General features: G+C 44.2%; 1 protein-coding gene across 1 annotated transcript in view; it reads left to right on the top strand.

Moving 5' to 3' along the window:
* The window catches only part of tshz1 (teashirt zinc finger homeobox 1), a 45,279-nt gene extending 19,074 nt beyond the window's left edge, over nucleotides 1-26,205 (top strand). The window contains exon 3 of the mRNA XM_028017451.1: nucleotides 21,253-26,205. Within this exon, the coding sequence (XP_027873252.1) occupies nucleotides 21,253-24,788 (3,536 nt within the window). The 3' untranslated portion in view covers nucleotides 24,789-26,205. The remainder of the gene's footprint in view (nucleotides 1-21,252) is intronic.
* Nucleotides 26,206-26,594: the final 389 nt, after the last annotated feature.

The raw sequence follows: 26,594 nt of genomic DNA, 5'->3' as shown, positions 1-26,594 counted from the left end.
AAATCACAAGTTGTACAGCTTTTACCGGGATTATTACCACAAACATCTTGCAGCGACTTTCAGTATTGAATGCAGGGACATTTCTAAAGGTTAAGAAGAACAATCAATGCAGCATGAACAGTCAGGGTGGGGGGCTTCCGATACAAACCGTCGAGATGCAGCTTGCAGGAATTCGTCCTGCCCCCCCTCCCCTTTTTATGCTACCTCGTGATGGCAATTGCAAACGTTTATTCATCTCTAAACAGAAAGCACATCGTTTTGCGGTGCAGACAGCCTCATCCTGGCAGACCAGACAGCCTCAAGAAAAGCAGAGGAGCTCTCTCTGGGTGGAATTCTCCATTTAATTATTCAAAATCTAACACGGCGCAGATCGAGGTAGAGGAGGGGAGACGGGGAAAGTGAATGAGAGGTGAGAAAGAAGAAGAAGAAGAAGAGGTGGGGGTGGGGGGCGCCCTACTGACAGTATGACGCTTCTTTGCTCTCTCTGTGGGGGTTAAAAGACATGGTTCATCATTAAGGGGAATATTCAGCAGCTGCGTCACCGAGGAGTGACCCTTCAAACAAGTCGCGGATAGTTTGCTCTTTAGACACTTCCTCCCTTCCCCCCACTGTTCCTCTTTGCGTGCTGTAGAAGGTGTTTCCACTCGCACTGTGACAGATTTTAGGTCTTCGCTCGGTAACCAGCATTCAGACGCAAGTTGATTTCATGACTCAATTCTGGTTGGACGAGCAATCACCTAAAGTCATCTGCATTAATGTTGGTAGATTCTTTGTTTTGGCTCAACGTATTCATCCTCATCTCCGCTCCTCGCTTTATTTCGGACCGTCTTTATGCAATTTTCGTCTCATTCTGTGTGGGTAAACACCAGAAAAGTAGAAAGCAAAAGAGGAAAACCAGTTGTTTTTTTTTAATCTGTCCCATATTCAGGTTTGCAGCTAAATATGAACTGACAGATATCACTCAATCGCTCAAAAACCATCATATCATGCCCTTTCCTCTGTCAGCACCTTTAGGCCATCAATTGCCCTTCCTCCCACCCAAACCAAGAGAGCACCTGAACATCTCCCCCACCACCAGCACCTTCTACCAATTCAGCATTTTAGGGGATGGATGCTTCTTTAAAGCAGAGATTGATTGTGGGTATCAGAGTTATGGTGCCATTCATCACAGTAGATATTATTCAGATGAGCAGCAATGAGCAGGGAAGTGAGACCCTAAGCCTATTGATGAGGTGGGGAAGTGGGGGCTGGGGGGGCTGATGGATTCTAGATGAGTGCGTGTGAGTTTCTAGGGGCCCTTCCACAATTAGTACCTCCTTTTTGGGGCCTTTATAGTTTTATTTTGTGAATAATGAGCATAAATCCTCATAAAAATGCTCAAATCTCACCTATCATCTAAATGAAGTTTGTAGTATTTTCTGAAAGCTTTTGACTCCGCTCAGTTTCTGATCAGGCTTTTTCTAGTCCATTTTGATTTCCAGTCTTCCTTAAGGTCAGTACTGTCGATTCTGATTCGGACCTGTTCGTTTCTTCTTAGCAGAATTGCAGCACAAAATAGAAATCTGCAAGTTCCTAGATAGATGTGAAAGTACTGAATCCAGCTGAAGATAAAGAAGTATATATATACTGTATATGCTAAATTTGGTTGCAACAATATCTTGCCTCTGGGTAAGAGTTGACTGGCAGACTGAACAAAACATCCATGATGGACCCGTCTCCTTAAGTTACCAAGCGACCAAAACTACAAAGCGACAAAATGACTTGGCACCTTTTTTTAGGTGGCACATAGTTTTGCCTTTATTGTTGGTAATGTTTCTGCATCTTGCTGTTAATTATATATATATATTCTCATCGGTGTGTGAGTGTGTCTGTCTGCATTGGTCTCCACTGATGCGATCTTTCTCCGTACCCTCTTCTCACCGGTCTCGGATTTACGGCTTCATTAGGATCCTTGCGCTACCTCCCATCCTTCCTCTCTTTTTTTGTACGCGTCTGCCTCCTTCTGTGCGGCCGCATTTGCAGACAAAACGCACAGCCAGCCGTACGGTCAACATGCCGCGCTCTCTCTTCAGGGAAACCTGCAGCTAAAGTACTTTTCATTCTGGCACTTTGTATAGTTTGTTTCAGTTCTTGTTTGTCATCCTTATAAATAATCTGTCATTGTTCGTCAGGGCTTAGCACCTCATTGTGACTCGAGAGTTGAGGCGCTGCGGCGGTTTTTCGGAGGTGCTTCCCTGCCCCCAGGCAGCCCCACTCGGCTGAAAAGAGCCCCCTTATTGTGTGCGTCGTCTTTTATGGCGCTGTCTGAAAGAGAGGGATGCACTCCAGTCAGCATTCAAATGCACGTGGTGAAGCAGCCAGCAGAGCAGGACAAACACCACTGGTTGTAAAACGCTTTGAAAAGGAGTGTCTGCATTTGAGTGTGTGAAGGGGGTATGGATGCGTGCGTGGGGTGTGTGTGTGTGTGTGCATGGGCGAGAGTGAGAGGGTGCAAGCTTGGAACTGAAAGGATTTCACTCACTTTACATCCACTTTTTTAGTTTCTTGATACAGCTTGTGTCCACCTGTCTCCTGTAATCGCCTGAAATGACTTTCTTCTTGCAGGACTAAGAAAAGAACCTTAAAGTTAGGGCTTTTCAAAGTTCCCCCTCCCCATCACCAACACTATTATCAGGAGTCAAGTCATGCAGAAACGTTAAAAAAAAAAAGAGAAGGTAATCACACTTTGTGCTGGTGCTTTTGTCGTCAGTCCGTGATGGAAATAGGTCTAAATATGAGATTAGAACCTGCCAGTGACTGATGCTATTAGGCAGATATGCCATAGACTTCACTATCTTCTGCGAAGGATTAACGCAAATTATACTGGGAGACGGGCTTGATTTCTCCTCTGCCTGGCTGGATGTGGGCATTTGAGGCACTCTAAGTTGACAGCGTCTGTCTCCGCTTAGTTCTCCGAGACAGGTTGTGTGACAGCTGATGCCAGCCGAGGGCTTAAAAAGTGTGTATACATGTGGGTGTCGATTTTTTTTTTGTGTGGGGGTGTATGTGTGTGTGTGTGTTGGACGGCGTTTGGTCTGCTCGTGCGGCGAGTTTGTCTTTGCGTGTGTGCGTGAGCAGGAGAGTTATAAACTGACAGGCGAAAGCGTTTGAATGTGATTGCACGTCAATGACTTTTTCTCTTTCCTTGATGTTGGGAAACAGGTTCTCTTTGAGTCGGGTGACAATTGGGAAAGGCTAAATTTAAGCTTGGTGGCGTCCTCTTTATTTCTACACTTCATTTTCCAAGTGTTTGGTTAAATAACTCCAACGTCTGCAAGACTGTCCAGGTAAAGCTAGATGGGTGGTTTGGATAACTTTCATGTGATTATTTGAAGTGTAGTGCTGTTGATTCCCTTCAGGGCTGCTTTAAGGTCTATGCAGATGCTCCCTGATTTAGCCTGAGGGTTTCTTCTTGGTGCCCTGATTTAAAAGGGGAACATGTTCTATAATGCTGTGTAGTAAGCTGGAGGGGTGGATGTATAGTCTGAATCCCTGTTTCTCCCCTGAGTAACTCTTGCCTCATCACCCTCATGATTATAACAAAGGTTCCACCTTAAATTAAACTTGGCCAAAGATTGGGCTCGAGATTCCCCTTGAATCTTTAACCTTTTGTAATATCATGAATTGGGGGTCACGTTAGCTCTGGATTTAGACATCTTTTGGAAAGAGTCTATGTTCTACAGTCAGACCCTGTTGTCTCTACGGTTTGTAAAGCTAACCACAGTACTCAGTAAAAGAAGACACTTTGGTCAGTTTAAAATGTGAACTCCATAATGATTTTGTTTGTTGAAGATAATAACGAAACCCTGTTTTACCATGACTGCTCTCTTGAAAACATGCCTTGATCTCCGAATCCTGATTGCTGCACCTTTATCAATTAGTTCAACTGTCTACTTGGGTAAAACATGGAGTTGGGTGACCAGCAGGCAAGCCTCCCATGGCTTCCCAACCGTAGGGCTTCGTTTCTACACTGCAGGTTATGAGGAGATTTCCACATAACTGTCCGTGTATTTTATGACCAGAAATTTTGGATATCTTGAACTTTATGTCTTGTATGCAGAGGAAAAGATCACTACCTTTCTCTCACCCAGATGGCCATCAGAGCACAGCAACTGCTGGGAGAGAGAGGCCTTGCAGTGCTGCTTTGGTTTTACATTTAGTTGGAGGAAATTGTGGTCACATCTGTGCTTTCTGTGGCATTTCACAAAAAGTACCTCAGACCGTGGGGGAGATGTGACAGAAGCTCTTCAGTGCTTTTCTTTCCTTTGTGCGTGACTTTTTTAAAAAACCTTAGTACATGACCCATGTCTAACGTAGACCTGCGGTGGGAATTGGCCACACAGAAAGCAAACAAAGAAGTTTCTTACAACAGAGGACAGTCGTTTGGGTTAAAAATAGAGACCTCAGTCCAACTACAGCCAAATTAGGCCTTTTGAGCAAAAATGAACTAAATTTTGAAGTTCTATGGTACAAACTCTTCCTTTCTTCCGGCGTGTTTTGCTGTTTTCCTCCTTGAATTACTTGAGATTAAACTAGAGAAATCCAACCAAAACCACCTCAAATGTTTATAAAACAATATTAACACCTTGAAGTAACTTTCAAAATATCGATCTCTACTGTGAGTCCTTCTTGTTCTAACTTCAGCTCCCTCCCCCCTGAGATTTCTGCCCCTTCCACCCACTCATCACAGTCCTCTCTCGTCTTCACCTCTCTCCTTCGTTTGTTCTGATGTACGGCCCGAAGCCCGCGCTTTGCTGCGTCAGCAGGACCGAGCGGGTCAAAATACAGAGTGACTCACATAAGGCTGCAAAGATATACCACATACTGTTAAGGCTGTAAGTCGGCCCACTTCTAATATAATGTCATTTTGACAGCTGCTAAGTGTGCACGGTTAGGAAGAGTTCCCTGACTGTCTGAATGTGGAGATTTCATTGTTTTCCCTTTCAAGGGTACTTTTGAAACAATCCAGCGGATGAAACTGATCCTAGAAGAACAGTAAATATTTCAACATTATAGAAATGATGTTAGCTGTCACTTAGGCACCCGAGAAGCCCATATCTGTCTTCTTATATGTAGCATGTGCCAAATCAGTCTCTTCCTGTCCTGGAAGGGGTTTGACTGATCCGTCCGAGGCACAGTTTGCTGCTGCCAACATGGGACTTGATGTTTCTCTATTTATTTCCACGGCCGATGCGTTTTTCCCCATATAAAGACAGACTATGTCTGACCGTGTCACCCCGTGATGGATTGCATAGTCCTCTTCTCTCAGGAAGAAAAGAGTGGGGGGGAAGGGGAGGAGATGGATGGAGGGGGGAGAAGAAGACGACGGGAAAGAATGAGCAAGAGAGGGAGCGGAGTGGTGCGGTACGGCAGTGAAGGACATGGCAGCTTAGCGCTGGCCAAAAAGACTGTGCTGAACACCTGCTTCTGTCTCCAACGCCCCTTCAACCTCCTCATTACCTGTCAATCTATCACAAGGCAGCCAGATCAAATGTCTGCAGCAGCCAGGACTCTCAGAGGGAGGGAGAGCAGGGGGTGGGAAGTAGAAGAGGAGGGGGGGCTTAAAAGAAAGAAGGGAAGGACTGGGACAGATTGCGTGTGTGGGAGAGCTGAAAATGAAGATGAAGTTATTAGAGCAGCTGCATGTGCATATATTGAGTTTGCCGGGGTAAACTTTCTTTGGGGCGTGATTATTTGGAACTTCTGGAGGGAGCTTGATGTGCTGCTGCTTTGCTGGCAGAACTTATAGAACGCTGTCGTCAAACCGTCCGACCAAGTGGGCAACGCATATTTTAAATAGCAGCGGGACACAACTTCTCACGTTCATGAATAATTCAGTCCATGAATTAAAGGGTTAATACAGATACCTAAAACTTGTTTAAGAATTTTTTTTTTTTTTTACTTTGAGCTTAAGCAGTATTTCACAAAGAAAAATACAAATAAAAAAAAACTGTGAGTACAAGGCCTCGCTTACTGTTAGCAGCTAGCTTCGCTGAAATTGCAGTTTGCTTCATATAGCTTCGTCTCCACCCAAATTTCTGACATCAGGCACTATGATTAATCAGTAGGGAATTTAAAAAAGGAATGTGAGAGATGCAATACAAGTGATTACCGTAATTAAAAACTACGCTAATACAGTGACAGGCCTACTGTTAGCTGCTAACTATGCTAAAATTAGAGTCTGGTTTGTAGCTCCCTTTTGTCGCAGAAACAAAAGACAATTTCATAGCGTTTTTCACATTCAGCACATCAAAATTTACTCATGAAACAATAACAAACATTTTCACAATTTTATTTTTGATAATATTGCCTGTGCTTCATCCAGATCCTTATGGCAGTTCTTGAAAACTTATTTTAATATTTATGAGCTTAGTCTCATCAAAGTGAGAAACGTTTTGACAAACCAGGTTTTAGGCAACTCTCCACCATCTCATTCAAGTATGTTCTTGTATATCAGTCATAAAGGCCTACTGAACTGGTTAACAACCTTATGGTGGCTAAATCCCTTGATGCAGCACCCTCCAGAACTATTACCACCCTACTAACGACGCATATAAAGTCTCAAAATAGATTAGTTCTCACTGCAGTGGCATAATCTCCCCCCCAATGCTGCAGTTCTCTTAACAGTGAGCTATGGAGATTTATTCCTAACCTGGCTCCTCTGTATCCTTGTTGTTGTGGATGGTGATGGTGAGATAAACTTGTCTTCCTATCCTGCCATGTCTGTCACAGTTTCAGTTGCTTTAAACATTTTGATCCTAATTCACTAGAAACGGCTGAGGACCATTTGTATTTTCTTAAAACCACCTCCCGACTTATGAAGATCAACACACTATTCAGGTAATCTACATTACCTGAATGGTGTGTTCCTTTGACTGTTCCGTTTTTACATTGTCATGTCATATTTATATCCCACAGATATAGCGGCAGATTGCTGCCGTAGTTTGGTGATTGACTTAATTTATGCGTTAAGGTTTATTAGAGTTGAAAATAATGTAAAGGTGCTGAAATCAAAGGTTTGATTTAGGTTTTCTGGCGTTTTAAGTGTGAAATTCTGTTACTCCAACAAAATATTTTATTTTTAGATGTTACTGCAGAGATTTTTCCAGAGATACCAATACCTGTGGGGAGTGCTGTATGTTATTCTACATTGTGATGTTTTAGATCTGTTCCACAGGATCTTCCTGTTTTCTTTTCTATGTGTCTTAGATTTGAATTATTTGTAAAAAACCAACAAAAAAAAAAAGCACATCTGTTTCCAAGCGTGGCCTGTAGTCTCAGTGTGAAACGAATTGCACATATGTAAGCATGCGGTAATATGTGCATTTGTGCAGTCAACACTTAGCATCTGTGAGCTTTAAAAGACAGCTGAATTTCAGCTCATCAAAGTGCATTAGTGCACACATGACAAGTCCCAGCCCTCCAGTTCTGAGCTTTTTTTTCTTCCTGTCTTTACTCTCTCTCTCTCTCCTTGTTTTTTAACGCTCTCTCGGCCGTCTCTTGCCTTTAGTATGTGAGCTGCGGTGATTTACGGTAATTATCCATCGTAGGGTCATCTATCAGGCTTGCTGTTGCTAGGAGATGGAAGCAGCTGCTGCTTGCTGTTGTCTCGTCGGGGACGGTGCGCGTGTGCGTGGGGGTGTACGTACCTGTGTTTATGTGTGTTTCCTGTGACCTGAGCGGGGACGTGTGCACGGGGTGGAGTGTATTTATTGGCGGCGTGCGAGTGTGTGTTTGCCTTGATGCGGGGATTTAAAAGCACAGGTGGTAGGAGCAACACAGACCTGTTAGTCAATGGAGGTAAGGATTATCAGAAGGAGACAAACTTTGGCAAGGGCGGGGTCAGAGGTTGAAAGGGGCCAGGTGGAGTCTGAGTGTATGTTCTTTTTGGGGTGGGTAGGCGGGGGTGGGAGATGGGGGGCTTAAAAGGCACAGGTGTGGTGATAGACAGAGGAGCTGGATGATAAATTCATCCGGCCATATGGAAGTTTTAAGAAGTCGAACCTTGGGGGAGTAGTTTTCGCGGCAGTGAAAATTGCAAGATTTGGTTTCTCTCCTTGTGTGTGTGTGTGTGTGTGTACGTAGAAGAGCAAGCCGCATTTCCTACGGCAGCTGATCGGCCACAGATGGATGCTGGTTCAAATCCCTGCCGAGGGGGCCCGCTCCCTCTTCACTTTGCCATTGTAATCCGGCGGTAACCCATTGTGTTGACATCGTCTCAGGTTTCGTGTTCTACAAAAACCATTAGATATCAGCGCCCACACACAAACACACACACACACAAGTAAGGACACACCAAAAGGGCAGCTGCAAATATTATGTCCTTACAGCGGTGTGCTTTTACTGGGAATCAGACAGGAAGTTTCAAAGAAGAGCAGGAAATTGTCACAGGTGACCTGGTTGAGGGTTTCCAGATGTGAAAGAGAGGTGGGATCAACAACAATAAATAACTTATTTACTAGAACCGTAACAAGACCTTATAGTATTGAAATGGCCCTGCATTTTCCATTAAATCAAGTCTAGTTGCTGTCATCGTGTGACATCATCTGGTGAAGGAGGTTAAAGCTGCTATTCTGTTGTATTTATGTTTGAGACTCTCATCCTACAGGAAGAGAGAAAGTAAATCTTGACTTGTTTTGACAGAGTTAGCTTGCTATCGCCTGCTTGACTGACTGGGAGAGACAACAGTTATGGAAGAATTGAGGGATCCTTCACCATTCTTAAATTGTTTGGCATTTCTGGATTTTCAGCAGAAAACGGAAATTTTGACAGTGACTGACAGGTTAGGAAGAATCCGTGAGCTAGCAGCTAACAACTATAAAAGTGGCGTCTGCTTTGTGGCTTAAACTAAAAAGCTATTTCAACGTTTTTGTCTGGATTACGTTTGATCCTCTCGCTAAGCATGTCGCAAGTAGCAATAGCTCAGTTAATCGCTTGATAAATTAAAATGTGCTTGATAGTTTCCTTTATAATTATGGCAGTTTTATTTAGAGTGATATCATAATTTGTGTAAGGTTGTGTGTTGTTTTTATTTCTTTATTTTAGTTGTTGTGTTTTACTTTGAAATTTTAACGTCTTACAGTTCCAATATGGAGCATAAAATTTAATTTACTAGAAGTAGAGAGAGCGTTATAATGACATTTTTATTATATTACTGGAAAATGGCTTCAAAACAACAATATTATTATTTATCGCAATAATTTGTGGGACAATTTATCGTCCAGTAAGATTTGGTGTCATGACAGGCCAACCTGTCGTTTTAAATCAAACCCGAACTGGACAATTCTAGTCTGACCATAGATTTTTTTTAAAACACAGTTTTGAGATCTTAAAAAAAGTTTAGGTTTTATTTGTAAAAACAGAAAACATAAGCATTTTGAGTGCATCAAAAAGCAAACTCTGGATAAATAAAACCTGGACTTTTTTTCTTTTTTTTTTTTTTGCAAAAGTATGTGGAGTTCAAAGTTTTTCCCAAAATATTGCCAAAATCTTCTCTCGTGTTGTTGTCATGAACCTAATGTAATGTCTCATGCTAACGCCACAGAGATGTACAACAAATACTACGGGTTAGGGTTGAGTATAACAAACTTTATCAAATAAAATCCTAAAGCTTTTGTCCTGAATATTCGCCTCAACTATTTGTTTTTTTTTAGCCTGTCGGTTTACGTAGGTTTTATTTGCTTAACCTGTCAGCAGATCTGAGGGAGGGAACCGAACGCATCCATATGAGCCACAGCAACTGTAAATACAACCTCCACTCTCTGCTCCCCATACCAGCCTAATTAGCGCCAGTTAGCATTTGTCATTGCAGTTAGGGGTGAAGATTAAGAACACCTCTCAATTAATCTGCAATCAGCCTGTTTGTTAATTAGCTAACCTGTTCTAAGTGGCCTTCGGGGCTCTCGTGTAATTAGCTAAGCTGCTGAGAAGCGGCGTTGACGTGTGTTGACTTTGACCTAAAACGTACACACACACAAACAATGCACAAACACACACACACACACTTTTTTTTGCTCACATATATTAAATAAGACAAACACTTCACAAGGCATCTGCAGTCGCGTTCAAGTGGGACAAGAGTCGATGTAAATTACATGCAAACACAAACACGGGTTCTGCGTGTTCAGGAGAAGAAGAAAAAAAAAAAACAGTGCACACTCACACATATTTATTAGAAGTGCACTCAACTCCCATCCACGTATAAATATTTTCACATTGTCACGCCTGCGCTGATACGCTGATTATTTCCCTCCCTTCACTCCGAGGTAAAACCGCATCCCTCAAAAGCATTCTTAGATAAAGCCAAAGGAGGAAAAACTATACAGTCCCCCACCGCCCCCCCTTTCCCTTTCCCTTCTCTTCCAGTGCCCCCCCCCCCCCCCCCCCCCCCCCTCCACCCCCCCTCGTGCACGCACACCCTTTTGAACATTTCATCCTTTTCAAGTGCAACAACATCCCAACCAAAAATGAGCAGCTTCTTCGTTGCTGTGTCGAAGCGTTTTTTTTTTGTTTTTTTTTTCCCTTGCTCACTTCAAAGCCATTTGTTTACTCTGCTGCCTCCTGACATTGTCTGTGGTAATTAAAGGAGCGCGCTGAAATTTATGGTTTAATTATACGGGCCTTGTTATGCAGAGAGGACCAGGATAAGGTGATATGCTCAATAAAAATAAATAAATTCCGTACGGGTTTATTGAACTTTTTTTTTTTTTTTTTATACGCAGAGGAGGCGTCCCTTTTAAGGCGCGTGTGTGTTCGTGTATTGCATGGTCGTGCTCGCGCGCCCTTATGTATGCAAATGCGTGTCCGTTTATTTATGCATTGCCCCGCAGGACAGCTGCAGCTCAGTGTGCAGCGCGTGAGAGTGAAATATGAAAAAATAAATAAATAAAGAGAGACAGATGAATTGCAATCGATTGGGCGCTGGTTCACTCTATTGATCCCCGAACATGTTAAAGCCTGCTGTACTCCATGAAGGCACTCTCAGTCAGAAAGCCCTCCACCCATTAACACATGCTTACGCTGTGCATACGGCGCGCTGGACGCGGAGGCTGCAGATCATACAGGGGGCTATAAGGGAGTGTGTGAGCGCGTTATTAGTGTGTGTGTTCGTGTGGGTTGTTGTGCGTGCTCGGTAATGGAGAGTGATCTTGGCTCTGGCCCACGAGCAGCTTCTCTGAACTGATCTTTGAGTTGGGTATAAATAGTGCTCACTCTATAAATAAAACAGCAGCACCTTTTAGTCACACACACATACACGCCCCCACACGCGCTCACGCCCTCTCTCTCCCTCTTTCTTTCTAACACACACACTCGGGTCAGGCCTTTGACTTAATGGCTCTCACACCTGTCCGGACGCGATCATGTAGACAAATGCTCCCGTCTATACTCTGCCATTCATCCCCGCGTCATTTTTCTAAAGGTCACCGAATCGCAAGTCTTCGGACGTATTGACGTGTTTACACGAGTGCGTGACCCAGACCGACCTTGTTCTGGTTGGGCAACAGATGTCTGACACAAGATTTCAAAATATGCTTTATGCCAGACGTGTCGCATCCTAATCACAAACTTCTGTGTGTCTTACTGATAGACCCATTCAGTAAATCAGAATATTATTGAAAAGTCTATTTATTTCAGGAACTTTGTCACTAGTTGAAGCACATTATACAGATGAACTACACAAAGTCTGGTGTGTGGTAGATGGATTTTCTGCTTAAGGTATTGCAAACATGACATTTAAAATTAGAATGTGACATTAGACCAATAATAAAAAAAAAGCTTAATTCCAGCTTAAGGGTTATTTTCCAAGAGGCACTTCTCATATGACAAATGAGCCTCATCAGAAAGCACATCCAAATTTATTCAGCATGACTGAATTTGTTGTACTGAATAAGTTTATTCAGTACAACAACGTGGACCTGAAGCTTAGATATTTCAAATTTCGTACAAATGAAAATCTCAAAAGTGTGGCGTGCATTTGTATTTGGCAACTTTATTCCAAAACCCCAAAATAAAATCATGTGTCATCATATCCAGCTGTTCTGCGTAAGCCTCGGCGGTGTGTTTGAGGAAAACAGGTCTGCTGTTTAGAGAAGTTTAAGCGTCTCATAGACGCTTAAACGTCTACAAGATGCTTTGAACATTACGTAAAATAATGCTCCAGCCATTATTTTACATTGAATAGCGTATGGCTCAATTTACAAACCTGCCAAGAGATTATAGTCCACCTAAAGTGACAGGAAGAGTAAAATCTGAAGAGGCAACGGTAGCTCAAGAGGTAGATGTTCGTTGTCTGTCCGTCACAGTTGTTGTGTCACCGAGCAAGGCACATCAGTCGCCTAGCCTGGTTGTCACAGGGTCATATGGTTACGATTGTATGGCAGTCTGTTAGTCTGTCCCAGGAAATCAATGCTTGAATGGGTGTATGACTGATCCTCTGGATTGGATAAACCACTATTCAAGAATAGGCCGTGAACTGCTACCATGAACTCTCCATTCCCACCATAAAACAAGGTGGTGGCAGAATCATGCTGAGCTAAATCCAAGACACACCTGAAACGACACTTGTTAGAAAACCTGCCTGAGCTTTTTGTGAAACATTACTTAGATGCACAAAGCTGAAATTAGGGCGAAAGGGGTGCTTGTCCAAGGTGTTGACTCGATGGGGCTGAATGCAAATGTATGCCACACTTTTCAGATTGAATGTGTCCTTTTTCTCCCTCTTCAGATTTATACTTCTTGTTGATCTACCATATAGTATCCCAACAAAATACACTGAAGTTTGTGTAAATATTGCTAAAAAAGAGTTTTAACTACATTCAATCTGAAACCTATCTGTGAGGGACATTTGTGAAGTTTAAGCAATGGCAACTTCTACCCTCGACTTTCGTTGAATTTGCCGCTCCAGATTTGAAGCAAACTTCTACAGGCTGCTGCTGCTGCCGCCTCGTCACCCTACCTGCTCGCGAGGCGAAAACACACAGTCTGCTGTCGGAAGCATCCGCAGCATGATTTTTCCATAATGCCACAGGCCAAGTGTAACTCGACATGACTTGAAGCGTTTGCATAGAGCCACCAGCGCGAACGATTACCAGGAAAGCCGGCGGTTAGCTCGCTGAATATCTGCCAATAAAATAGCATTTCCACACTAATCCTGTTTGCACAGCACTTATTCACTTTCACACCACTCTTTGCATCAGTCCATAATAGCAGCTGTGTGTCTGAGGAGCAACGTGTCCCATCCGTCGCCGTCTGCCCCGGCTCAAACTCGAGCTAGGGGTGCTTTTTTTTTTTTTTTTTTTTTTTTTGAAACAGCGGGGAGGGGTGGTGAGATAAATTGGTACAGCGAGCTGGAATGCTGCAGTAGTTATTTAAGGCCCTGTAGGTGCTGCCTAGGCCATATGCTCCCATTATTCCGCTTGGGAGGGGCCCATGTGGGCGAATGAGTGAGGCTGAACAGAGGAGGGGAGGGAGGGTTAGTGAAAAGGAGGAAGGTAGCTGAGGAATTATTTTAAGGAGAGCTCTCCTATGAAGCACACGAGGAATTGTAGGCAGGGAGAGGCCTTCGGATGAGATTGAGAACGAATTAGCTGGGAAAGTAAATGATCACCTTCGATCTGCGTATCCGGCTCGCTCACCGTGGTCTTTGCATAATTCATCCGGACATAATGAGGTCCGGATGAAATCCTTCCTTATGAACTTTGTTGATACTTGTTGATATCCTGTGAACTTTTGTTTTCTTTTTTTTTTGTAGTGGTTGGGATGCACCGATCCATTTTTTTTCCACTGCCAATACCGATCGATATATCTGAGGTTTTGTATCGGCCGATACCGATCCGATACAGAAAAACATTGCTAAATTGTCATCTTTTTAAACACATAGGTAACTGTACCGAAATACATATTTATTTGATAACTCTGCACCAGTACAACACACTTCAATATACCAATATATATCACAAGCTCGGTCAAACATGTAAAAACAACTTTTATTTGTTCAGTCAGTGCAGTGTCAGCCAATGTAAAATAAACAATAAAGATACTGAAACTGACATAAACAATAAGTTGAGTGCTTTGGTCAAACATGTAAAAAATAAACTGCAAGAAACTTTTCCAACGGTTCAGAAAGTCTGATTAGGAATTTTAAATATGATGCAAAATAAACAATAAATTATCACTCAGAGCACAAACTATAGAATTAGACTGTATAGATCTGCCCCTTAGGGCACATTGTCATCAATACCCAATATCCACAATTTTTGTCAATATTGGGATTGATACAAATATTACAATCGGATCAATGCATCTCCATTTGAATTCTGACTGGGACGAAACTCCTGCTCTCCTTCAGTTCTGGATCATCAGACTAAACAGCTTCTCTGCTGCAAATAGCTCAATATTTATCCGTTCAGGAAAACAAGGCCCACACGCAGCTTTTTTGCAGTTTGATTCATATCTCTTTCTCTCCCCCTCTCTTTCTCTCACTCTCTCTCGCTCTCTTTATTTCTTCTTCTTCCTCCTATCTGCTCTGTCTCTTGTCAGGATGGGGCCCGCGTTCCTGATCAGGGGCATTGCTCTCATGTTAGCCGCTTCACGGGAAGCACATCCCAGCATTCCCTCCGACACGCCGGCAGCGGCATTACCATAATTGGCTTTTCTACATGACGGGACAGAGGAAATAATAATGTCATTTTATTTACAGCCCTCTTGTCCTGGCCCGAGAGCTATCAGCCCACCCCGCACCCCCCTCTTCCTCCCTTGGCCCCCCTCTCTGCTCTGCACCATGCGCTGACATACACCCTCCTCCTCCTCTTCCTCCTCCTTCTCCAGCCTCCGTCTCATCTCGCCCCGTGCCTGCGCCGGGCGTGGGCCGCGTTCTTCCACGGCGTGTAGGTCAAGCGATGGCTTTTTGATCAGCTCCTGTCCGAAGCCATCAGGGCTGAGAGGCACGTAATGGAGAGCGGGGTGACAAACAGAATCTGGGGAAGGAATAAGACTGCCAGTTTCCTATTAGGGGCCCGGCCTAAACGGCCTCGGCCCTCCCCAACCTGTACCCACCACCTTCCCCACTATCCCCTGCCACGGACCCACTCCTGCACTGCTTAAATCACATGAGTGAAGGGGTGCGTGATTGGACATTAGTGCCGCAAATGACTGCAGTGATTGCCCCCTCTTCCCGAACCCACATCAAATAAATAAAGAAATGTGTGTAAATAAATAGAAGGAGGGGGGGAATGTCGGGGAAACAGAGCCCCGGCGGTGGAGGAGTGGGGGGGAAGCCGAATCGTTTCATCCCCTATCTCTCCCTCCTTCTCCCGTCTCATCGCCTTTCTGCCTTTTTTATCTGGTTTGTTTGGCTTTGACAGCGGCCAAATGGTGAAGCTCCTCGGGCCTGACAGAGAGTTATATTGATTTAACAACCAGCAGACTCTCAGCAAAGAAAAGGGAGAAGGCAACAGAGAAAAAATAAAGCCAAGGAGGACGTGGAGGATAGCGAAGTTTTGAAAAGGAGTGATATGTTTCTTGCCAAGAGGCTGACATGTCTGCTGGTTCTGTTCCATTCGGAGTGTTTACAAAATCCAAGACGTCCGATGAGTTACGGCATGCGTGAGGAGGAGTGTTGCAGACAGGACCCGAACTGGATCGTGTTCCAGTGCGAGGTTCAGCCATTGGTTGAGTCTCTAAGCCGTTCAGCGTCGTCAAAAACAAACCGGCGAAGACGTTGGTACTCGCTGAACCTTTCCACGTTTCGTCTCACAACCAAAATCCTGCATGTTGATAAAGTTGCGTGTTATTGCAGAGTAGAAGAAAAGAGATTTTTTCAGACTTTTCAGCCATTAAAAATCTGATGATTAAATTCCAGTATGGAAAAAGAATGTTTCTTTGCCTACTTGCTCATCCGTCCTCGCTTTTGGTGGAAAACTATCATCCTGCCAATGGGGCAACATGGTGGTGGCAACATCTCGAATTGGGTTGCTTTTCTTCTGCAGAGACAGGGAGCCTGGTCAGAGTTGCTAGGAAGACAAACAAAGGTAAAGACAGGGCAGTTCTGGAAGAAAAGATGTTAAGCAAAAGACTTGAGACTGGGCTGGAGGTTCCTCTTCTAGTAAAACAACAAACCTAAACATACAGCCAAAGCTACAATGGAATGGAGCATGTTTGCATCCAACTGAGAACGCATGGCAATGCTGAAAATGTCTGAATATCAATAAGAACTACGTTTTTATTTGTGAAAACAACATTGCACTTTACAATTATACACCTCCTTTGAAGTAGTCCTTCTGGAACACTTTCATTTATATAACAATAAAGACAGGACCCACACACATACATGGATTCTTTTAAAAGTTCTTATCCAAGGTAGTAGGGTAGTAGGTGGCTGTATCGGTGTTATTCTATGTAGCTTGAGACATAGAAACCTTTGCAAGTCATTGTTATTGTGTGGTAGGCTATTTTAAGACATCTCTATAGCATATTCAGCATACGTAGACCTTGACATTTTTCAAAAAGCTTCATGTGTTTTATTCAGATTTTATGTAATAGACCAACACAAAGTAGAGTGTCATTGTGAAGTGGAAGGAAGATGTACGTTTGCAACATCCATTTCAGTTTTTTTCCCCCCACAGATTCTCAACTGGTATTTGACTGGGTCTCAGTAACACGTAGTTCTCTGCCATGAACCATTCCTCTGCGGTTCTGGCTGGATGTTTAGGGTTGTTCTGCTGAAGGGGAGAATTGCCTTCCATTTGCCTGCTTCAATCTGCCCATCAACTCTGATCAGCTTCACTGTCCCTGCTGAAGAAAAGTATCGCCACAGCACGATGCAGCCACCACCATGTTTCACTGTGGGGTTAAAGCTCCCACACACTTCCTCCGAAGTGTCGAAACGGACAAATTCATCAATTTTCAAGTGATGAAAATTGTCACTTTATTCGACATCAGACCTGGGTCAAACTATTTCCACAGACCTATGTGCAAAGTGTTGTGATTGGTCAGAAGATTGCTATTGTGTGTGTGTTGTTTTTTTTCCAGAAATACTCACGCACAGCAAAGTTCATATTTATCATAAACTAGTCAACTTCCACCATCCGGTTTTTGTATCTAGACATGAGTAATCTTGATGAATGTTTGTTTGACACAGTGAGCCATTTGTACGATTCTTATTTTTCACTAAATAACTACTGTAATATTAAGAACGTCAAATGGCTAAAAACCCAGGATTAAAATTTAATCATCATTGTGCTCAGAGAAGGTTGTCTGGAGAACAGTGTGGCAATACAAAAAGCAGAACAGAGGATCTAGGGAGAGACTGGGAAATCTTGTGGGTTAGGGTCGTGACTTATACTGAAACAAGGTGGAGGGTAGGGCGTCTCCTAGGTGATCTGCACTGTTGTGTGAAAGCTGTGCCCAAAAACAAACATGCCCAAACCGCGTTACCGTTTGTCGACTGTTCACCTTTGACTGAAGTACATAGGGACGTTTAGTCTTTTTAGGGTAATGAACTTTGCTTTGGATGTAGACCGCAGCTCTCCAACATTGTTCCTTGAGATCTACTGTCCTGCAGGGTTTAGACGTAGCTGAATCAAATGATTGCATTACCTTGTCAGCTATACCATGAAGTTTGGGCAAGGCCTTCTAACAAGCCATTAATTGATTCAGCTGTGTTGGAGCAGGGTTGCATCTAAACTAAGCAGTGCAGCAGATCTTGAGGACCTGGTTTGGAGGCCCCTGAGGTAGACGTCTTGTTCCGTGAGGTGGAAGAAACACCAAGGGCTGTGAGTACCTGTGCAAGAAACTCGGCTACAAAATAATTTGGTGTCGTTTTGTGTTCCCCTTTGTCAATAGAGCATTAGTAGTAGGTCAGTAAAAGAGGGGTGGTAATATGTATATATTTATGTATTTTCTGGGTGTGTGATGGTTCTGATCTGGCTTGGCTGGTGGCGGCCTTGATCGCTGCCGCTTCTGACAGCGATTCCGCCGTCCCGTCCGCACTGCCGCCTGTCTACTTGACGCCGGCGTGTCCCCCAGCAAACGTGACAGGCGCTTTGGCGCCCGTGCAGATGGCCCTGCTCACAGGCATCACCCGCTCTGCAAACCAAACCATCAGGGACGGCCCCTGCCAGCCCCGTGCCCCTTCCCTGAGCCCCGTCCTCGTCGCTGCCGATGCTCGCTGTGCGTATGTGCGCCCAGAACCAGACAAGAAGGGGTGGGAGTGAGAAGCCTAATCTGCTCACCAGTCAGAAGCATGCATCTTCCAAGTTGCAGTGATTGAGCTGATGTGCAGCTTTTGATAATCTCTCTTCATCACGTGCTGGGTTTCATCGTCCCGTCCGAACAGATGCAGATGAAGCGATCAGGCTCACGCTAACCACATTTCATCACTAATATCGCTCGCTGGTGGCATGCAAAGCCGCCCACTTTGCTGCCTGTGATTCTTACAGATGTCGGTTGCTGCCAGTCTTTTGTCTGCATGCTTTTGATATCTCCTCTCTTTGTTGTTTCCATGACAACATGGCAGGACAGGAATTGATTGACAGGGATCGTCAAAGGGTTCCCTGGTGACCTGCTCATCGCTGCAAGCCCCTCCCTGGCGCATTCTGTTTTTTTTGTCACTCACCCAGGGATATTTCTGATCCGCTGCCTCTCAACCTGCTCTCTGTGTGTGTTAAACACTGCCAAATATTGGGCTTTAGCTTCTCTTTTTTTAATTATTTCTTTTTGGCTACAGCAGACATGAGTTGCTCACGTAGGTAATTCCTATCGCATGTCTCCACTGTGCCGCCGAGCTCGTGAAGAGCGGACAGCCATTCTCCGGAATGCGTTTGTGTTTTGGTTTTTTTTTGTTTTGTTTTAAATGGCTGATGCGTATTGATAGCCCGCTTCTCTGGCAACGTGTTATGGGAGAGGAGAGGTACTGGAACAGAAGACGCTCTGCAGATGTGTTGTAGGGAGAAGAGCACATAATGCTAATCTGCTGTGTTAGGGATTTTCAGGAGTTTTAGAAACTGTCTCGGTCTCAGTCTGTCAGTTGGATTGAAGCGCAGCCAGGTTCTCCTGTAGTGCTCTCATTTCACAGAAATCTTGTCAGGCGTTAGGGGAGTATGTTGCTCATTTGAGGGAGGGATGTATCACTGGGTACCCGGCGAACTCAGACTTATAGGCAACATTATGGCTGGTGGCTGCTGGGTTCGCGCTCTACAAGCAAACGTATGAAGTGTAAAAAGTGCATACACAGATATGCACGGGAAGGTAAACGTGCGGACAAACTCGCACTTACAAAGGCGCGCGCACACACACACATGCGCATCATCATCATCATGCAGTCACAGTTGATGGTGCAGCTGCTCACCTTCCCCCACCCCCCTCCTCCACCCATCTCCTCTCAGGCAGCAGTAAATGGTGCCAGTGTATATATATCAGGTATTATGTCCACTTAGATTATGATGTGACAGGTTAGCGTGCCGTTTGAAGTTGACAGCACATCTGTTTCATCAGGAGAGACTGATACTGGCATCTAGGACGCACATCTCACCATGCAGGAAGGAGATAAAGGAAGAAGCTAGGGGGCTGTCTTTCCTGTCTCCCTGCTTCACTCACTTACTCCTCTCCCTATGTTTTTTTTTTCTCCCTTCTACAGCCCTTCCCTCCACCACCTCCTCCTGCTCACTTTTCCTTTCTTCCCCACATCTTTTCATTCACTTATCCCTTCCTTACTCGCTCACTTTCTTGCTCTGTAGCTTACAGGATGCTTAGCTAACTACCACAAGCATGTGAGTGCACACGTCTTTTGCGGGGACGGGTTTTGTGGCCGATTTCCGGTTACAGAATTTACATTTTGAGCTATTTTTTAACATCTACGCTTTGCCTGATTAGCATTCACAACTCTTAGTCAGAGAAGTGTATCTTACCTTGACTCAGATGTAGGAGACTCATTCGACTCTTAAGACATTTTGAAGACTTAAAAGGATAAAACAGGACAAGTTTGTTGTTTTACTCTTACCCTTCTTGTCATCTGCTGATTAAGATGTCAGCACGTTCATTCTTACTTTTTTGTGCTTCATCTCACTTCATTTTAAAACTCCTCACTCATTCTAAAAATAACTAGTTTTGAGTCTCTTTCCCATAGTAACAGCTTCCACCCAGAGGACCGTTGTTCATTCACTTTACAACCGCAACGCCTGACAACATGCAGGTATTCTGCATTCAGGATTAGCTTTAGAGACCAAGATTGTGTGTGCAAACAAGGAGTTTGACCTCAGTGTTCAAGCTGAGATTTACAAATCCAGACTTGTTTTCCTTGACCAGTTTTTTGTGAAACGTTAACCTGCAGATACAGATTTTAGCCAATTCTAGTTCTGGTCGTGGTAAAGGGTAGGCTAATCATTTGTGATGTCTCACCCCCTGTTTAAATCAAGATGAATTGTGAATGAGTGTATGAATTAGAAATAGCTGTCTTTCAAATGATTTCATACACATTTAACTTCTCCTGTTTTTGGTAAAAAAGTAAAAGTGCGAGTCTCCACACCAGAGATTGTGCATCCTGGTAGAACTTGAGTAAAGTGCATTTACAGGTCAGCAAAAAAAAAAAAAAAACTAGCTACGGGTCAGGGCAGATAAAGTGGAACATTTTCTAACTCACTTCTTGATACACCTGTAAAAATCAACTCACAATTTGTGAATTACAAAAAGCTAGACTAGCTCCAAAGTAGAATTTTACTTATTTCAACTACCAATTTCTGATGGAACTTAAGTGTGTGAAGATGTGGACTTTATGAAACCTGATGAATAAAACGAAGTAAAATCATTGGAGAAGAGAGAAAGAATGGGGTGGGGGAGTGAAAGAGGAGTTGAGCATGCGAGCATGCAGCTGGGCTAACAAGGCCAAACAGCCAGTGTCTTCCTGGGGAACATGAGACACGTGTGGAAGAATAGATAGCCGAGAAGGAAAAGGACAACTGTCAGAAGCTCAGCGATTTATTTTTCCCTCGGAGGCTTTTTTCACCACTGCCTCTCAGAGCCACATGTGTGTAAAATACACACAAGCTCACGCCTGCATACAGTCACACACACAGACACTCTGGATGAGAATAAAAGCCTGCATTTTCCATCATTGAGTATTCATTCCTTGTTATTTTGTCAGTGGTCCTGTTAGCGTGGCGTTAATTTTTAATTTCACCGAGCTGACCTCTTTTTTTCTCTTTCTTTTCTGCATTCCAGCATACATGCCCGAGGATGAGCTTAAGGCAAGCACTCATGATGAGGAAGAGCACCTGCAGGATGATGGCCTCTCTTTAGATGGACAGGACACAGAGTTCCTGTGCAATGATGAAGAGGAGGATGCAGATGGAGGCCAGCCACCTAGCTACAGAGACTCTCCACTTAGCAATGGTACTAACCCGGACGCCGGATACGGGTCTCCACTCAGTGATGCTAGCGACAGACTTGCAGATATCAAGAGCACCTCTTCCAGGGATGGTCAGGAGAGGGAAGGCTCTGCTCCACCCTACCGTCCCAACAACGGCCTGTCTTTCCAGGACAGCCTGGCACAGATGAAAGCCGTCTATGCAAACCTCATCTCAGATGCCTCTTGGTCTAGCATCACAATGGACATCATGAAATCAAAGCCTGCTGCAGCTGGCAGTGTCAACGCTGCCCACACGACTCCAGAGCCTGTCTCTGCTGTCTCTGTCTCGCCAACTACAACCACAAACAAGAGCAGTGTGGTGAACATGGCCAACAGTCACCACAATGGTAGAAGCTCCACCAACACTGTCAACCACACAGGCAACGTGAGTGCCAACACCAATGGTACGACAACTAGCTCCGCAAGTAGCCACAGTGCGACGAGCAGTAGTGGAAGCAGTGCCGGTGGAGCCAGCAACGGAAGTGGTGTAGCCTACGACTGGCACCAGGCAGCACTTGCCAAAACTCTTCAACAGACCCCATACCACCTTTTACCCGAGCCTAGCCTCTTCAGCACAGTGCAGCTCTACCGGCAGAACAACAAGCTCTATGGCTCTGTTTTTACTGGTGCAAGCAAGTTTCGCTGCAAAGACTGCAGTGCCGCTTATGACACGCTAGTGGGATTGACAGTCCACATGAATGAGACGGGCCACTATCGCGATGACAACAAGGACAAAGAGGAGGACCAGGGCAAGCGCTGGTCCAAACCACGTAAGCGATCCTTGATGGAAATGGAGGGGAAGGAGGATGCTCAGAAAGTACTGAAGTGTATGTACTGCGGCCACTCGTTTGAGTCCCTACAAGATCTCAGCGTACATATGATCAAGACCAAGCATTACCAGAAAGTGCCTCTCAAAGAACCCGTGCCAGCCCTGGCTACTAAGCTGGTGCCAACTTCAGCTAAAAAACGTGCTATTCAAGATGTTATAGTCTCTCCATGCTCCCCAGACTCCATCCATGCTGGTAGTGGTGGTGGTGGTTCTGTGTCTCTTGGGGATATGGGCAAAGACTCGAAAGCTACCGCTAACCCCTACGTGACGCCGAACAACCGCTATGGCTACCAAAATGGTGCCAGCTACACATGGCAGTTTGAGGCTCGCAAGGCGCAGATCCTTAAATGCATGGAGTGCGGGAGCTCGCATGACACACTCCAACAGCTGACTGCCCACATGATGGTTACAGGTCACTTTTTGAAGGTTACAAATTCTGCATCTAAGAAAGGCAAACAACTGGTCTTTGATCCAGTGGTAGAAGAAAAGATTCAGTCAATCCCACTACCACCAACCACCACCAGACTCCCTGTTCCCAGTACTGTAAAATCCCAACCAGTATCCCCTGCCCTCTCCTCTGGCTCCGAGGATAAAAGGGAGGGGTTTGAGGACGAAAAACTTGAAGGATGTGAGCCTATTGAGAAAAAAATCAAGGAGGAGAAAGATGACGCAAGTGAGAAATCAGAAACTGATACTACATCTTATAAATACCTTAGAGAAGAAGATCTGGAGGAAACGCCTAAAGAGGGTTTAGATATACTAAAGTCTCTTGAAAACACTGTATCCAGTGCCATCAGCAAGGCCCAGACGGGCACTCCCACATGGGGTGGCTATCCTAGCATTCATGCTGCCTACCAGCTGCAAGGTGCAATTAAAAGTTCAGCTACTGTTCTTCCCCCAACCGTCCAGAGTGTTCAGATGCAGCCAATGTTTAATAGTGGGCTACGAAGTCTTGTGAGTGACTCCAACTCCGTCATCCACTCCCCTCGTAGCCCTTCCTCCCCGACTCTCCTCAGGAGCAACGTCACTGCCATGGAGGAGCTTGTTGAGAAAGTGACAGGAAAAACTGCCACCGTGAAGAAAGAAAAGGAGGAAAAGCTGGTCAGTCTAGAGCGTTGTAGGCCACCGTCATTAGTAAAATCGCCCTCTCCTGCACTGAGAGAGCAGAAGGAGCAATTACCGTCTCCAAACGACCTTTCTGTAGGTAAACTGTCTGGCCTGAGAAGTATCAGCCCAGGTAGTGTAGACTCTGAGCTTATTTGTAAGAAGGAGCCCAAAGAGAGTCTGTTGGATGGCCACAGCAACACTTCAAAAAATGGCTCAGAGGCATCCCAGTCTCCAGTAACAAATGGGAACAGTCTTGGCATCATCACGGACCACTCACCTGAAAGTCCTTTCATCAACCCTCTGAGTGCACTCCAGTCAATCATGAACACGCATCTGGGAAAGGCTTCTAAACCTGTGAGTCCAGCAGCGGATCCGTTGTCCATGCTTTACAAAATCAGCAACAGCATGATGGACAAACCAGCTTTTACCCCAACTCCTCAAAGCAAGGCGACTGAGCCCGTTAACCACTTTCAGCTGTATGAAAGTAACGACCAGCCCATAGACCTGAGTAAAAATAAGGCCACCACTCATAGCAGTAACAATACCAACAGCAGCAGCGTGTTGTTGACCAACAATAGTGTAAACGGCAACAAGCCCCTTATCTCCCTCCCTGAATCTGTCTCCTCTCCTCTGAGAGAGAATGCTCTAATGGACATTTCAGATATGGTGAAGAACCTCACAGGACGACTGACGCCCAAATCGTCAACTCCCTCCTCCATCTCAGAGAAGTCTGATGCCGATGGCAGTGCGTTCGAGGATGCCCTGGAGGACCTCTCACCGGTACAGAAGAGGAAAGGGAGGCAGTCCAATTGGAATCCTCAGCATCTTCTCATCTTGCAAGCACAGTTTGCCTCTAGCCTGAGGGAGACCCCAGAGGGCCGTTACGCAATGACTGACCTGGGCCCTCAGGAAAGGGTCCACATCTGTAAATTCACAGGGCTCTCAATGACCACCATATCTCACTGGCTGGCAAATGTGAAGTATCAGCTGAGACGGACTGGGGGCACCAAGTTTCTCAAGAACATGGACTCATGCCAGCCCGTGTTCCTCTGTGGTGACTGTGCCTCTCAGTTCAGGACTCCCTCCTCCTACATCGGCCACCTGGAATCTCACCTGGGCTTTAGCCTGAAGGACCTGTCCAAACTGTCAGCAGAGCACCTACGGGAGCAGCAGGCTGCCTCAAAGGTGATTACAGACAAAATGACATTCGGCAGCCCACTGTCAGCCTTGACCACACCGGAGGACGACACGGGCTCTGTGTACCAGTGCAGACTTTGCAATCGGACATTCGTCAGCAAACACGCAGTCAAACTGCACCTCAGCAAGACCCATGGCAAGTCTCCAGAGGACCACCTGGTGTTTGTCACTGCTCTGGAGAAACTGGAGAAGCTCGACAAAATGGAAAAAGTTTAATCAAGCAAATCCATGAGCTGCTGAGGGAAAAGACTGACAGCTGTGGAACTGACTAGAATTTCATTGCACTAAAATGACATTGTTCACAGTTACTGCACTGGGCCGAACTGAGCCGCCAGAAGAAAGGATAAAAAAAAAAAAACGCAAAAAAAAAAAATCAGTCTTACTATTTTTAGTTGACGACTGCCTGACTGGACCATTTCTTTCAATGTTGTTTAATTTGTTTTGTTTTGTTTTGCCAAGCTTTTTTACACTTATTTTGTAAAATATTTATATGCTATTTGTCTGACCTGTGCATGTATTTTAGTGAAACAAGGTTAAACATGAGATTTGAATCTGTTCATGGCAAAAATACAACTACTGCTTCGATGGCGAAAGTGGCATAAATTGGTGGAAGTCAGGACTGTGTAATACTTGATATCAAGACGAGGGACATTAAATGTGTACGCCAAAAGAATGAAAGGAGGATATACCCTGAAAGACTGAAGTACAGTAGCACCTTAGACAGTTCAATTTGTGAAGAGGACGTGTTTTCAAATATCTCGCATTTCTTAAAATCTGATTTGGAAAGATCCGAGGATTATCATTCCCACCTTCCCAACTCCTCTCCTTGTTATTAATATTATTTTTCTCCACTTTTTTTTTTTTTTTTTACCATTGAATAGCCTGCTCATAAATCTGTTGGTGTATTTAAAGAAAAACAAAAAAGAAAAAGATAATTTGGAAAATTAAAATGCTGCTTCTTGGTTACAAGTCAATCGGTGAAAGTGAACAGCCATCGGTATGCAAAGTTTGCTCTTGACAAAAAAAAAGAAACTTTCCTTGCTGTGAAGCATCACTTTATAACAATTTTCCAGTTGTATGGTTTGTTACGAGTTTCTCTTTCTAAATTGTGTCGCTTTCTTCAGCTGTAAAGAGAACAGTCCGTTACATGTAAATGACCACCAGTGAAATGTCAGTGCTCCATGAGACATATCTTATACCATTTAAAAAGGCTCCACATTCTTTGTATCTTAAGGTGTGTGCATTCTCTAACTTTTATATTGTCATTTTATATAGAAAAATGATTAAAAAAAAAATAGCATAAAAACAGATGGTGTACACAAATATATGCTGTAGAGCTACAAAATGTCATTTTTTAAAGAAAAATACGAATTAAGCTACTTTGGCTCGGTTTACAGAAATGATTTTAATTATACTTGCATCCAATTTGATGCATGAAATGGTGTGGAAAAATAAATAAGCGATGCACAATGACTATACATTTCGATGTTTTATTGACAATATTGTAAAAAAGAAAAAGGAAAAAAAAAAAAAAAAAAAAAGAAGAAACAAAACAAACTTTTTAGCACCAGATAGTTTGTTTCCTTTTCTTTCTCAATTGTAAAATAAACCCCAAAGCAGTTGTTAACAGTCAGATATTTGTGGTTGTGTGTTCTTTTGGTAACGGTGGTGAAATAAATCTCAGCTTTGTAGATATTTGCTCTCGGGCAAATTAAAGCATTCACGTCCCATGTCAAATGCTAACCCAGTGTAACCGGATTTATTTTCATGGTTATTCAAAACACGGGCATTGCAGAGGTGCCGTTTAAAATGGACCCCCCCCCCCCCTGTTTGCTGCCGCTTTTAACTTTTAGCCAGATTTTGTTTTTCTTTTCTTTTTGTGGCTAGAATAGCAAAAAAGAAAAGAAGAGGGGGAAGTCATTAGTGTCATACTTCTAACTGATGACGGAGCTGCATCATACCGCCAATGATTATGATGATAAAAGTGAGGAGGATGATAAGCCTGTAAGGGGGCCTATTGTA

This window comes from Xiphophorus couchianus, chromosome 5 (genome assembly GCF_001444195.1).
Source record: "Xiphophorus couchianus chromosome 5, X_couchianus-1.0, whole genome shotgun sequence".
In the NCBI taxonomy this organism is placed as follows: domain Eukaryota; kingdom Metazoa; phylum Chordata; class Actinopteri; order Cyprinodontiformes; family Poeciliidae; genus Xiphophorus; species Xiphophorus couchianus.
This window is presented reverse-complemented; position numbering and strand designations above follow the sequence as displayed.